This window comes from Rhipicephalus sanguineus, chromosome 7 (assembly GCF_013339695.2).
Source record: "Rhipicephalus sanguineus isolate Rsan-2018 chromosome 7, BIME_Rsan_1.4, whole genome shotgun sequence".
Lineage (NCBI taxonomy): Eukaryota > Metazoa > Arthropoda > Arachnida > Ixodida > Ixodidae > Rhipicephalus > Rhipicephalus sanguineus.
The window spans coordinates 57,989,327-58,005,066 of record NC_051182.1 but is presented as its reverse complement, the minus strand read 5'-3'; the positions used below and the strand labels follow the sequence as shown (position 1 = coordinate 58,005,066).

Sequence of the window (15,740 nt, the reverse complement as noted above, 5' to 3'; positions counted from 1 at the left end):
TTCAAGGTCTGATCGGCTACAAAAAGAAACTCGATCACGCAACGCGCACATGTAGCGGTCTGGTATACCCCCCTAGAGCACTGCACGGGCCCGGGCCAGCCCGAAAGCCCGGGCCCGGCCCGGCCCGCGGGCCGGGCCGGGCCGTCCGAAGCGTTTTCCGGTGGGCCCGGGCTGGGCTCGGGCTTGAAAGTGCGGGCCCGGGCTTGAAGCCGAGGGCCTAGGCCGGGCCCGGGATTGAGGCGGCGGGCCGGGCCGGACTCGGACACGCTCACTAAAATGCGAAAGTCGGGCCTTCGAGCACACGCGAATGTTATGCATTCCATGGTCTAACGTATACTGTGCCAAGCTGAAGTGACACGTATATATATATATATATATATATATATATATATATATATATATATATATATATATATATATATATATATATATATATATAGGTTGACACATACGATACATTCAGTTTACATTCCTTCGTATTACGTGCCAAAACCACGATATGATAACGAGGCACGCCGTAGTGGCACCGGATCAATTTCGACGACCTCGAGTTCTCTAACGTGCACATAAAGATGAGTATATACACGGGTGTTCTTGCATTTCGCCCCCACCAAATTGCGGCCGCCGTGGCCGCGGGAATCGCACCCGCGTCCTAGGACTTAACAGCGAAACAGCTTAACCGCTGAGCTACCACTGTGGGCAAAGCAACATTTTGATGCATGTACACACCGGATTTCCCGTCCGGTCGCCCGCTACAAAGCGCACGGCATCAATAATAACCATCATCAACAAGTAATATCCTCTAGCGGGCCCGGGTCGGGCCTGGTCATGAACAAGCGCGCCCTGGATTAGATTAGTAATGAACGCCCGGGCCCGGGCCGGGCTCGGGCTGGGTTCGGTCTTGTACGCCCGGGCCCGGGCCGGGCCCGCGCTTGGAACCACGGGCCCGGGCTGGGCTCGGGCTTCATGAAGCGGGCCCGGGCCGTAAAATGCCGCCCGTGCAGTGCTCTATGCAGTACCTAATTGAGGACCAGCCTGGCTACTTGGGCACAGCCGTACTACGTGAGCTGTTTCTACAGCATCTTCCAACTAACGTGCGAATGACTGTCATCACAGCTCAGCACAAGTCCCTGTCGCAGCTCGCAGAATTGTCTGAAGACACTATGAATTTTGCTCCGGCCGTCATAAACGCTGCCTGTACTTCTCCTTTATCCGAAGCTCATTCCCTTCGAGCTACGGTAAAAGAGGTCGCGTCTCAAGTAGCCGACTTGCGCCTGAAATTAAAAAGCACTCTTAACTTCAATCACCGAACCTGTCCACATCGGCGACCTCTGACGTCACCTTCTGTGCAAAGACCGTTCCACCAACCTGAGCGCAGTTTTTCATCACAAAAACCATGCCACTATCACCAACGTTTTTAGGCCGGGGCTCGTAGATTTGCGTCACTCTGTTCGCGGAGCACGTGAAACGCTCAGGCCGATTGTCAATAACAGCGGCGGGCGATCACGACAAGCACGATGCCGCCTTTTCTATATTACCGACCGAACCACAGGACTCCGTTTGCTGGTAGACACTGGGGCAGAAGTGAGCATAATCCCTGCTTTGAAAGCTGACCGACGTCTTCGCTTAAAGTGAACACCTCTACACGCTATCAACTCTTCTGTCATCGCAACTTACGGAGGTGCCCCTCACTCTACATCTAGGGCTTAAGAGAGGGTTACAATGGCCACTTTGGATAGCAGACGTCCGCTATGGCATCTTAGGAGCCGATATTTTAAGGCATTTTCATCTGCTCGTGGGTATGAACAGCAGTTGCCTGGTGATTACATTACCGGCTTGTCGGTCAACGGTTTTCTGTCACACGATATGGCCCTAAACCCCACTTTTATGAAACTACCTCACCGTATACAGCTTTACTTAACGAGTTTCCAGAGATTACTACACAGTCTCCGATGGATAAGATCGCTAAGCACTCTGTTAACCAGTGTATAGCTACCAGGCTTCGGTAAGTTGTCGGCCTTCTTCAGCAAGTTGGGCGATGTAATCAACATCCGTTTCGGCGCCTTTGACTCAAGCGGCAGCATAGCATCAAACATAGTTGTCATTCACGAGCACCAAGCAGACAGGATGGTGTCATTCGTGTTGTTTCTTGGTGAGCCGTGTTATATGCGAACGTAACATACGGAAGATCTCGTCCGAGTTTTTATGCTCGACATCGACATACACGCAATTCATATGCACAAGTGTCTTGTTGAGGCGCTCTGTTAGGCCATTCGTTTTCGGATGATACGCCGTTGTTCGCCGGTGAGATGTCGCACTAAAGGCCGAGACAGACGGTACGATTTTCCATGCGATGCGGCGTCCGACACGGCGGTGGGAAAACCGGAATGGTGACCTTTCATAGCATCGGACAGCCACCATTCCCTCTCCCCCACCGCCGTGTCGGACGCTGCATCGCACGGAAAATCGTACCGTCTGTCTCGGCCTTAAGTCTTAAAACTGTCTCTAAGAGCTTGGCTGTGAATGGGGCTCCCCTGTGTGTTATTATCGCTGACGGAGCGCCATCGCTCAGCACTACATTCTCGACAAAAAATCGGTGTGTTTCACTCGTCGTGCCCCTCTCCAGAGCCTTGGTTTTGGCGTAGCGAGTGAGGCAGTCTGTGGCGATTATATTACATCTGCGACCCGCTGACGGAGTTGGAAATGGGCCCAGGAGATCCATTCCGACTTCAGTGAATGGAGTACCAGGTACGTCAATAGGATGGAGGAGACCTGCTGGTTTGACGGACGGGACCTTCCTGCGCTTGCAGTCAAGGCATGTCCGAACGTACTGTTGAATGATCGCCGTCGACCTTGGCGAGTAGTATTTCTGCCTGACTTTGCACGGCGTTAACGTCTAACCCAATAGCCGTGTGTTGGTTCATCGTGACATGACTGTATTAGTTCGCTGCTGAGATATATTGGGACGACGAGTAAGTTGTCATTCCTGTTCGGCGCAAAACTAACTTCATGCAGAAGGGCGTTACACTAGCAGAATGTTGGTAGCCCTCTCGCAAACAGTGTTGGCACGGCTGAAGCGTGACGAACGAAAATACGAATGATGAACTCCAGTTCCGGGTCTTCTCGTTGCAGCTTTGCGACAGTAGCCAAGTTTACAACTCCGACAAAGGCTGCGTCGTCATCTTCTGCACTTGCATGTGCGTATGGGACTCGAGAAAGGCAATCGGCATCTGAATGTCGTTCCCCCGATCTGTAGAAAATAGCCATGTTCGTTTTTAGAAGCTAAAGCCTCCAGCACGCCAATCTCAATAAGGTTCGCTCAATAGGGGTCTTTTCAAGTAGGAACATTGCAAGAAGTGCGGTGGTGCGCCCACTTTTGAGTACACGCAATTTTTAAAGAAGGCAAACGGGAAAACAGAACGTGAAATTGTGGAAGCGTTTTTTATCAGGGAAGCAGGAGACAGTTGCATCAGCAAGCCATCTATTTTACTCACTGACGCTGAGACTCAATTTCTCAAAGGCTTCATTTAAATCATTTGCTTTACCATGTTTTTTATTGGTTATCCTCTAACTCTCAATCAACTCAATCTCAATCACTCGAGGCGCAGGTGAGCCTGCGCCTCGAAAATGGATTGTTGATTGTTTGTTGTTTTTTTGGCGTTTTTTTCTGTTGCTTGTTCGTCCTAGTTAGGAACTGCTTTTATCGGTTTGTCACTTTTGGTCTTTTTATATGAGTGTGGAAGATACGTGCGCACGATGTAATTCATGTACACGTGTTAGCTTTCAGTGAATATGTAGTTTGCATACCTGATGCTTTTGACTGGCGATTTGATTGGAATGGCGTGCTCGGTTTGATGCTTCGTGAAAACGAGCGGTAGGTGCAATAAAGATGTCAGTTGTAAGTTCAGCGCTCGTCCAGTCTACTGCGTTCCTGCGTCCTTTTTTTCCCAGCTGAGCAAGTTAACTTTCTCGACAAATACGTTACGCTCTGCTGTGACGTTTCAGAAAAATGCACCAGGGCCAGGGGCGTAGCCAGGGGGGGGGGGGGTTCAAACCCTCCCGAAATTTTTCAATTTTGCTTCCATATATGTACATGCACACATACAAACACATGCACGAACATAACAATGTAGGGTTGAACCCCCCCCCCCCCCCCCCCGAAAGAAATTTCTGGCTACGCCCCTGAAATGCACCCTGCACTCAATTTGGCATTCAGGCGTACGAGTCATGCAGCGCGTTTGCGCCTGGCCGCGCAAACGCGCTGACATTCGTGACTGGGTTCGCAATTGCACAGCGTGTCCGTGTATCAAGGTCCTACTACGCGTCAAGCTTCCATGGGGAAAATTCCCTCTCCCTAATGCACGTTTCAGCACCATTAATTTCGACATCGTCCGAACGTTGCCGCCATGCCGTGGGTATACGTATGTGCTCGCTGCATAGACAGGTACTCAAGGTGGCCTGAAGCAGCTCTAATGCCTGACATAACGGCGGAGACAGTTTCTTATATTTTTCTGTCTACTCGGAATAGCCATTTCGGCGTGCCATCAATGGTGACTGTTGATCGGCGCAGACAGTTCGAGTCGGCGCTTTTCACTCCTGCGACATCTCTTCTGGGTTGTGTGCGCATTCGCACAACTGCGTATCATTCAGCATCATCTGGCATTGTAGAGAGACTCCATCGTCATCTAAAAGCAGCACTCGCCTCGCAGCCTCACGCCGAAGAACGGGCATCACACCTCCACCTGGTGCTTCTCAGCACCAGGTGGAGGTGTGATATCACCACTCCAACCTGAACTTGCCTGCTCTCTAGCTAAGATGGTTTATAGCCGCACACTCCGCTTGCCACGTGACCTCGTCAACCCAGTACCTACACAGACTGTTTCGGATCCATAGTCTTTCATCCAGCGTCCGCGGACCCTCATGCAAATCTTGCGTCAATGGCCAACATCTGCTTACACGAATAAGCAGGGCGTTTTTATACGCTCAAACCTACAGACATCATCACACGTGTTTGTTCGTGTTCACGTGCCGCGCCGTGCCGTGCTTTCATCCCCGCTATGACGTTCGAAAAACCATTTTACTGTCCTGCGCAATGGGCATGAAGACACAGTCACAATCGAAAGGATAAAGCCAGCACCACATATCAACAGACTATCAACAGATCTGTTTGAAAGAAAAAAGTAGGTCGAACAAAGGGTAGGTGTAATAATGAACCGCTCTGTGTTATCTGAAACGTGTTACAGAAGTTAACGCTTCGTGAAAAAAAAATTGAGCAGCTTGCATTGAGTCGCGCAAGGCTGTGAAAGCAGAGCTCGTCGGCAGTCGGCTGGTCGTAGCTTGGCTAGGCACACGTGCATTCCCATGCGGATGCACGACGTGTTCATGTGATCACATTGTAAATCACGAGTATTGGGTGTCTCTGTTGCACAGCAGTGATGATATGTTCGAGTTTTGCCGTGTGTCGTGTATATAAAATTGTCATCGTCATGAACCAGCACGCGCTTTCTTCATCCTCTTTTTCGTATTCTGCTGAAATAGAAAGAAATTCTTGACGAAAAAAATTTCTTGCTGAAGGCAGATTCGAACCCGCGTATCCACGATTGGTAAGCGACCGTAGTAGCCACTCCTTTTCCAGGTATACTAGCATTACATAGCGCAGCCTTGTACAGAATAATACAGCAAGGAGGTGGGAAAGAAAATATTCTGCTCTGCTGTGGCTCAGCCTTGAGCGAGATAGTGCAAGCTGCGCTATGGTTTTTCTATCTATTACTTTGTCTATTACTCGCTCTTCCTAATCTTCTCTGTACCGTTCCAATTTTAGTACATGTATTTTCTTCCGGACTAGGAGGTCCAACCACTAGAGACTCAACTTGTTTGAAATAAAATGTGTTATTCTCTGTCTCTCTCGCTCTTCCTACCTTTTTCATTTCTTACCTTTCATTCTTTGTCTCTCTCTTTCAAGCTTTCTCTTTCTTTCTATCTCTTTATCTTTCTCTCTACATGATTTTTCTTTTTCTTTGTTTTTCCGTCTTTCTCCCTTTAATTCTTTTCCTGTCTTGATCTCGTTTTTTTTTCTTTTTGTGTTTATTTATTTATATGTACATCTAGAACTGTCTATCTTTTCTTCTGTTTTTTCGCTGCCTCATTCTATTTATCCTTTTTCTTTCTCTGTGCTTGATCTCTCGCCCATACCAGTTATTGCACCCCACGATGGACAAATTCGAATATTGGCAAGCGAGCGCGAGGGCGCTCGTGTTCGGCTAGCGAAAAATGAACGCACGCCGGCATGATAATATTTTCTTGTCTACATCACGCACCAGACGAACGGCGGGCTAACGCGTCTGCTGTAAGAGTGAAAGATCTATGCTCGCGAGAAATATACCTATATTAAAAGCAAATAAGGAGACTTAAAGTAGCTAACGCGTGCACGACAGTTCTGCGTGGATGAGTGGCGGAGCTGTGACAGTGGGCGTCCTCAGTATCACCAAATAATGGATGCGCTGGCCTCTCAGTGGGCAACCGGGACACAGAAGCTCCGGTTTGCGAAGAGGGCGCAGACTGCTTGGCTACAGAGGCTGTATTTCATTTTACAAGTTACGCACACAAGGAACACAAACTGCTTTGCGGTACACACAGATAGCAGCGGCATCCGGGCCAGGTAGAGGGACGCATATATGTTTGCTAGAAGGCTCAACAGTATCAGTAAGTTAGAGCTCGTGACCAATGCTGAAGCACAGTGACGAAGATACGCCATCCGCTAGCAGCACATCCGACGCTCAAGTGTACGGACAATACATCATACAATAGAAGCATTCACAGTGGCGGCCAGAAAATCACGCGCATCATATTTCAATATTAGAATATAAATGGTTACAAAGTTTTCGACTTTGCTTCAGTTCAGTGATACCGGAATGCATAATAAGGAAGAGACATCATGTCTTATATTTATTGCTAGGATTGAGGCTTCTGCTAATTGTTTCAGGGTTGCAAAAGGAAATAAAACATCGTCGGGGTCAGCTCTTCTTCCCGTTGTTTAGCGTCAATAACGTTGCGATGTTTCCATCATTTGTTTATTTATTTGTGTGGCACTCTTCATACTAACGCAATGAGTTAGTGGAAAGTACACTTTATTTGCACGTAGCACTCAGCTAGGATTCCGGGACTATGCATTAGAGGTAGATGTCTCTTGATGATGGCCGGCCATCGCCATTGAAGTTTGGCAAGCTCGGCGTCCTCGTGGGGCCATCCATGCATCCACATTCCTGTCAAAGATCTGCGGATACAAAAAGCAGAAAGTACCCTTTTTTAGATGTTACTTCTGCGCTAAGAACGCACCAACAACTACACAAGATGTGCGGATAGTTCAGTTTTCGTAACGCTTCACATGTAACTGTAATTAACAGTGCGGATGACCTAACGGGATAAATTGGCAGTTTCCTACATAGCGCACCTACTGGTAGCTAGAATTGCGCACAAGCGCTGTGCAGTTATCACTGGGTTGCATTATTTCTTCAAATATTGCAACTGTGGCGTATCATCTTATGGTTTCCGCACAAGCGGAAGGCAGTCGAAATATGAATGAGGCCAATAGGTATAAGCTAACAAAAATGTGTACAACTAAGCAGCGCGTCTTTGGTTTTGTAGGACGGAACTACTTCAATCATAATTAAGCGATGGCGAGAAAGTGGGAGACAGAGGGAGACAGAAGGAATGAAAGGCAGGACATTTGGGTGCACGTTCACATCGCTGCTCCACACTGAGGAAACAGATTGCATCCTAATGCAAGACTCGGCAGAAAAATGTGGGAACGAAAGAAAAAATATCACTTCGCATAGGGTCTTTTATCTGGCCCATTTTACCAAGCTGGCTGTTCTTTGAATTGTATACACGAAGGGTCATCATTATTCTCCATTATGACGCGCCACAGTGTGAGACAACCGATTGTCGCTAATGTCATCCACTGAAGCGCCTCATGAGTCGTTCCATGGGGCATAAAAAGGCGCCTTACCATGGATATTCAATGCTTAGTTTTACTTTTCTACGACTGGACGCATGTTCTTCGGTGGCCTTGTTCCTACGTCTTGCGTTTTCCCCGGTTGGTAACGTCTAGTACTGCGCACAGGCATTGCAGCAGGCTGTCACGTCAGTTGTCTTAAAATAACTGCAGAAATCCGCATTATTAGTGTACACGAGTGCGCTGCGCCAACTGAGCGGTAGGCCTCTGCCGCGTAGGAGGTGACAGCGCCAGTGATGCCCGTTGGCTGCAAACTCGAACCGCTGTTGACCTAAAGGGCTCTGTGGCGTTCGCAGACAAATGAAATTAAAGTGTTCTATTTTTATGCATGTGGAGGCATGTTACGACTGATGCAGCAGCCATTTTCCCCTGCGTCTGCTTCTTGTCATGTGTTCTAGGAGCAGGATGAATAAAGAGTACTATGGTAAAACATAGGGGATCATATCTCCGAGAAGTAGAGAAGATATCTTAGTAGTCATGTGGTCGACGTGAGTGGTTACGACTACGACAAAGAACGCGCCTGTTGAGCCTCCACAATTGGAAAATTGTTAGAGGGCACATGCACAGTGAAGAGCAAACTAACAACAACTGGAGCAAACGACTGCTGACTGCGCAAAGCACGTCTAAGATAGCTTTATCTAGCACGCGCTGAAGGTGGGAGTTGCTGGTGCTGTAAAAAAAAACGCCAGGCGTGCGCTGAAAGCGCAGCACAGTCACAGCGAAAGCTGGAAGAGCGGCGTTTCTAGAGCCCCTTAAGCTCTCTTGGGGCTACAATACAAGTACACTAGAAAGATACCCACTACGCCATAAATGACAATTTTTGTGAAGTTGCGAAGCACCTACTAAGCCATTAATCGTCATTCTGCGGAGAAGCGAGGCACCAGCTACACGTCTGTAAGGCATTATGTGCACTTTGCTGACGCGACGACTGATGACGATGAAGAATTATGGCTCAGCCCTTTGTAATGGGTTGGAATCTTTAAACGGCCCACCAGTTATGTAATTTGCATTGGGTGACGCCCGGTAGCTATTGCCCCCCCCCCGTCATGCTGTATAACATACGTAGACGTGGGAGAGAGACGGGGGAGGGGGCGAGAACTTTACTGAGACCCCGAGGAAATGGATCATGCACTTATGGGCTTCCTTCGCAACCAATACGAGTGCACTTGCGAGGAACCCACTATGCTATAAATCATTGTAATTTTTGAGAAGTAGGGCAGCAGGCACTGTGCCATTTTTCGTCATCCTACGGAGAGCGTTGGTACCTGCTAAACGCATGTAAGGCTTTATGCGCACTTTGTTGTTGCTGTGCCTGATGACGATGAAGAATTATGGCAGAGCCCTTTGTAATGGGTTGGAAGCATTGAACAACCTACTCGTTGCGCAATTCGCATTGTGTGACGCCTGGTTACAGAATTCGCGTTGTGCGACGCTTGGTGCTTATTTTACTTTTCTACCACGCTATATTGCATATGCTAATGTGGTTCCTTCCCGACATGAAACCTGTATAGGACCTTTTTGCAAAGCAGTTTCAAGCACTGACATGGCTCAGAGGTTGAATACTGGGCTCCCACGCAGAGGGCCCAGGTTCGAACCTCGTTCCATTCTGGAATTTTTTCTTATTTCGTTTTTTTTTTCTTATTTCGAGCGATACTGGTTACGGTCACCGGCGGCGGCGGCGGCGACGGACAACTACGGCGCCAAAAACGGCCGGTGAAATGATCTCATAACTGATATATCGTTGATCCTCAGATGTAGATGCGAGAAGCATGCCGACCACACGTGCCTTCACCCCTCGTCACGGCGCATGCTCCGGCCCTCTGGCCAGGGTATAAAAGCAGCCTCTTGAATAAACATTGTCTTGTTCCTGCCGTGAAGTGTCTTTCCTCGCACCTACGTACGATACTACAGTGGCGACGAGGATGGGATTGTTGATCGCACTTCGATTCTGACACCAGAGTAATGGGATCTCGACCCCCGGCCTTCGACGACGCTGTGAGTAGCTGGAGTACGTATCGTGTACGCTTGGAAGCCTACTTTGAGGGCAACGAGATTACCGACACAGCTAAACGCCGTGCCCTACTGGTTTCGTCATTGAGCGACAGTGTCGTCCGGATTTTGCAAGGGCGCCACCCAGGTGTCCCCATCAACTCTTTGACGTATGATGACGTTGACAAATGCCTGGAAGACCATTTCAACCCTCAAGCAAACGAAATAGCCTCAAGCTATACCTTCTTCACGCGAAGGCAAGAAGAGCAAGAAAGCGTTCGGGACTACATTGCTGAGTTGGGAAGACTTGCCGTAAATTGTAATTTCGGAACGACACTGGACCGTATGTTGCGGGACCGAATCGTTTGCGGGATTCGTGACGATGAAGCGCGCCGGTGCTTGCTGGGCCGCAAGGAGTTGACTCGTGAAGAAGCCGAAGAATTTGTCTTAGCTTCTGAAAAAGCGAACGAAGACGCTCGTGGGATGCAAGCTCCATACGCACTAACTGCAGGCGGTGGCGTCAACATGGTACAGAAACAGCAGCAAGGAAAGAAGTACAGGAGAAACGACCTACCGCGAAGTCCTAGTCTCTCATGCGACAGATGCAAAGGGCCGCATACCACGGCGTCGTGTCGACATCGCAGTTCCATCTGCCATCAATGTGGCAACAGAGGACATCTTGCTAGTGCCTGCAAAAGATCCCACGCTCCGACGTCGGGAACGTTCGCCGTCGACGGAACAGAATGCGAACAGGAAGAAAAGATTTTGTATGCTCTAGTCGCACACAGTTCGGCCAATAAGCGCTTAGTGCAGCCAATTGAGCACACCTTAATGTGGGAAGGCCGTCGGCTGCGAATGATTGTCGACACGGGATCACCAGTAAGTGTAATTCCCAAGAGCGTGTACAAGAAACACTGCAAGTGGTGGCCGGCTTTGCAGAAAACTCCCATACGCCTTTCATGTTTCCTGGGACAGTTACCGGTCTGGGGCAAGGTGGAAATGAAGGTACAGCTTGGTCCAGTAACGGTGAGCAGTTCTCTGATAGTGTTGGACCGTCAAGGGCCCCTGCTGTGTGGAAGAGACACGATAGAAGAATTTCGCAAAGCTGGCGTCTTCCTTTTGGAGAGAGGCATGTCGTCTATGGTGAATGTTGTGCACGTCGACAGTAAGCTCACCGCAGTTCTTGACGAATTTTCCGACTGCTTTGAAGACCTCGGATGCTGTAAGGGACCACCGGTGAAACTATACCTCAAGGAAGGCGCCCAACCTCGATTTCTGAAGGCTTGGACAGTTCCGTACGCCATTACCCTATTGAAAAAATCCATATGTACGGAGTCCGCAGATACGGACTTATTGGAATATGGAATGCCATATCACCGTATAATACGGATATCCGTATCTTACGGATTTCCGTATGATGCGGTGATATGGCATTCCATATTCCAATAAGTCCGTATCTGCGGACTCCGTACATATGGATTTTTTCAATAGGGTAGAGCGCAAGTATCTGCCGAAATCGACCGACTGGTGGAAGTGGGAGTTCTATCCCCAGTGAGCCTGGCTGAATGGGCAACGCCAGTAGTGCCGGTGGCAAAGAAAAACGGGGACATCCGGCTGCGTGGAGACTTTAAGCTGACGGTCAATCCAGCGACAAGAACAGAACAGTACCCGCTTCCGAAGATCGAAGACATCTTTGCAACGCTAGCGGGGGGCGAGGTGTTTAGCACGCTCGACTTACGGAACGCATACAACCAACTTCCCCTGGATGATGATGCCAAAAAGATAGCGGTGCTGAATACGCACAAGGGCCTCTTCTGCTACAACCGCTTGGCTTTTGCTATCGCCTCGGCGCCTGCGCTGTTTCAGCGGCGCATAGAAGCGGTACTACAGGGGTTACCCGGGGTGAAAGTTTACCTGGACGACATTATTGTAGCGGAAAAAGCGCAGAATACCACGCTACTACACCAAGTGTTGGAACGACTGCGGGCGAATGGCCTCACGCTGAACAAAGAGAAGTGTCGTTTCCGGGAAAAAGAAGTGGTATTTCTTGGGCACCTAATCGACGCAAGAGGCCTTCACCCCCTGCAGGACAACTTGGAAGCCGTGCTGGCGGCGCCGCCACCGACCTCGGTAAGCCAGCTTAAATCATTCTTAGGACTGGTGACGTATTACTCGAAGTTTCTACCAAATTTATCAACCACTTTGGCTCCGTTACACCACCTGTTGTCAAAAGCGGTACCCTGGTGTTGGGGGAACGCACAGGTGACAGCATTCCAAGAAACCAAGCGCGCCATGAGCAACGCAAACTTTCTTGTGCATTATGATCCTCAGAAACCCCTGCGGCTTGAGTGTGATGCGTCGGCGGAAGGAATAGGCGCAGTTTTGCCTCACCGCATTAAAGGGGTGGATCATCCTATCGCTTTCCGCTCCAGAACTCTTACGTCGGCAGAACGTAACTATTCACAATTAGAAAAGGAGGCACTAGCGCTGGTTTTTGGCGTTGTCAAATTCCGAGATTACTTGTTTGGCAATAAGTTCACTCTGTTGACCGATCACAAGCCTTTGACTGGCTTGTTGAGTCCAGACAAACCCACCCCGCAGATGGCAGCGGCACGAATTCAACGTTGGGCGCTGCTCTTAGCAGCATATCAATATGATTTGGAATACAGAAAAGGGGAGCTGAATGCGAATGCCGACGCACTGAGCCGCTTGCCGTTGCCTGTCCGCGATGATGGCAGCGAAAAAGAACTTGCAGATTATGTCCTGCATGCGCAGGCAGTGGATGACTTTGTTTTGTCTGCGCAGAATGTGTCTGATCACACCAGCAAAGACTGCACACTTCAGCAAGTAAAGAATTGGATCCTGCAAGGCTGGCCCAAGTGCCTGGGGGCAGAAGAACAACAGTATCAACCATATTTTGCACGGAGGCAGGAATTGACCGTGAGCAAGGGGATACTGTATTGGGGTCACCGTGTGGTTCTTCCTAAAGCTGCTCGAAATTTTGTTTTGAAAGAGCTGCATGACACGCATGCTGGCATCACAGCAATGAAGAACCTCGCGCGCTCGATTTTCTGGTACCCAGGGCTAGACAGTGATATTGAGATGCTTGCGAAACGGTGTCCCCAGTGCGTGCAGTGTTTGCCCATGCCCCCTGCGCAGGTTCCAGTAAACTGGCCGAAGACCAACGCACGTTGGTACCGCCTACACATGGATTTTGCTGGTCCCGTGGAAGGACATATGATCTTCGTTCTTGTCGACGCCGAGACTAAGTGGATAGAGGCAATGCCAATGAAGACAGCCACGGCGGCAACGACAGTGGATGTACTCAGGGGCATTTTCGCACGCTTTGGCCTACCACGAACTGTTGTGTCGGACAACGGTCCGCAATTCACCAGCGCAGAGACAGCACGGTTCTTCCGGGAAAATGGTGTGCGCCACGTAACGACTGCCCCATATTACCCGCAATCCAACGGGTTGGCAGAACGGGCAGTACGCACCATCAAGGAGGGCCTGAAAAAAATCGGGTGGGAACGCTGCAAAGTCGACTTTCCAAATTTTTGTTACGTTACAGGACCACGCCGACCCAAGAAGAGCAGTCGCCCGCAGAAAGACTCCTGGGATTCCAGCCACGGACCCGCCTAAGCAACTTCTTTGCAAAGGAAAAGGGGCGAAGGAGGCTAGCCGTCAACGGAGTTCCAAGCCCAGAAAAAAAAGAGTATGCACCGGGAATGCAGGTTTGGAGTCGACAATATGGTCAGCCAGGTCAAAGGTGGCTTCCAGGAACCGTGACAACAGTTGAAGGTAAACGATTGTTAACTGTCAACACGCCAACGGGGGTGCAGCGTAGGCACCTGGATCAAGTACGAGCCCGCGCCTCATCGACGCCGGTTAAGGAAGAACCCTTCGAGACACCCGTGACCCTGGAGCACTCATCTCCGGAAGGGCCCCTCTCTTCCGCCGGCGACCAGACAACTAGCAGCGACGCCCTGCACGCCGGTCAGTCCGTGCCGGGCGAGCCAGCGTCTGGAGGTGACATCGAGCCGGCAGTTTCAGGGCCAACAGAACCAATCCAAGTCAGACGCTCCACCCGTGCCCGCAAGCCCCTGGATAGGTTCTAGCTCAGGGGGGAGGAAGTGATATATCGTTGATCCTCAGATGTAGATGCGAGAAGCATGCCGACCACACGTGGCTTCAGCCCTCGTCACGGCGCATGCTCCGGCCCTCTGGCCAGGGTATAAAAGCAGCCTCTTGAATAAACATTCAGTCTTGTTCCTGCCATGAAGTGTCTTTCCTCGCACCTACGTACGATACTACAATAACAGCTTTCCCTGTAAAAAAAAAAAACGTCTCACAACTCTACATTTCCTTACTGCAGTATTTTACATTATAATGGGCAGTTTTTTCGTAAAAAAGAGGCCAAAAGATATATTAAAGGTTTTGAAAGACAGAAAGTGACAGAGATACATCTTTGACTGACTTGGACGTTGTACGCGAGATTGTTTCAGTCGGGGGCGTGCACCATTGCGCACAATCCTGACCGAATAAAGCGGGTGACATGAGTCTACACTATACGGCAAAGCTCCACAGTGGGATCTGTTCTCTGCGTGGCAATAACCTTGCCTAATAGCATGCCAATGTGTCTTGGTAGACTGAGTCTGCTGCGCGGCATTCGGTAGAAGAGCAAGGGTACAGTGTGGGATACATGGAGGAATGCAGGGTGCGATGTGGAAATGTCTTCTGCAGCATGAACCATCGTGTGCACTGCGAAAGAATCAGTGGCTGTTGAGGCACGGGACCCGACAGCCCAGCAACTGCGGTTTACTAACCCTTCGCAGTTTAGACCCAGGTTGCATAATACAATTGCATTAACACATGACCATGAACATTGTACCAATTTTCATCGGCACATATTATCAAAACTTCTACCTTCTGTCAGTCTTCGTGATCGAACGTCTAAGACCCGTAGAGCATCATGGAAATCACTCTTATATAGAGTGACGGGAACGAGCCGTTTATGTTGCTGATAGCTGCGCTTAAGTCGCTGGAGAGTGGCATGGATCCCTCCATTTGAGCCACCTGTCAAGGAATGCGGCAGTTAGGGACTGAGCTCTGTTGCAGGCATCCATATAAGCCGATGGCACAAATGGCGTGGTAAATATGACGGTATATACTGGTTCGTTCGATCTCGTTGTGAGGATAATCTATCGAGCGGGTACACGTTGTCAATTAAGACTGGTGTTCTCATATAATTAAGTGGCCGTGATGAATAACAATACTCGGCCTGAAAACTTCGGATAAAGCGTATTGAAAGGAAAATCTTGTTAGAAGCCGTATGCACATAAACTTGTGAGTTTGTTAGCTTGGTTCTGAATGGTAGCGCAAAGGAGCACACGGACGGGGACAGATCTAGACGGGACAAAGCGCTGTGTCCCATCTGTATCCCGTCGTGATTTGTCGCCATCTCTGTGCTTCTTTGCGCTACCGTTCAGAATTATGCACTAACAACTAGCCCATCAGTCTGTCCTTTTGTTAGCTTTGCCCGACTTAGCTACATCACCCTACAAGTAACCCGAACAAAGTGCACCGAAAAACGGCGGCGCCGTGTTCCAGTTGGGCAGAAGATTTTACTCGTAATGCTGTGGCATTATTTCATAGCGTGGGACGTAGCTCCACCAAGCAGTGTAGCCCAATTTCTTTTGTTTTCTCTCTTAAATTATTTTAAGTAAGAGTCGACAAA

At 49.4% G+C, this 15,740-nt stretch overlaps 1 protein-coding gene across 1 annotated transcript; it reads left to right on the top strand.

Moving 5' to 3' along the window:
* The first annotated feature begins 9,976 nt into the window (after nt 1-9,976).
* LOC125759110 (uncharacterized) lies at nt 9,977-14,121 on the top strand. Its single transcript, XM_049417397.1, has 4 exons — nt 9,977-10,009; nt 11,495-12,133; nt 12,809-12,930; nt 13,575-14,121. Exons 1-4 carry the CDS (start codon nt 9,977-9,979, stop codon nt 14,119-14,121), a joined length of 1,341 nt encoding a protein of 446 aa, XP_049273354.1.
* Nucleotides 14,122-15,740: the final 1,619 nt, after the last annotated feature.

Coding starts and splice junctions, on each gene's coding strand:
- LOC125759110 (XM_049417397.1), top strand. CDS start 9,977: ATGGGATCTCGACCCCCGGCCTTCGACGACGCT. Junction 12,134..12,808: donor CGGCGCCGCCACCGACCTCG/GTAAGCCAGCTT, acceptor TTGTCTGCGCAG/AATGTGTCTGATCACACCAG. Junction 12,931..13,574: donor CAACCATATTTTGCACGGAG/GCAGGAATTGAC, acceptor GTTACGTTACAG/GACCACGCCGACCCAAGAAG.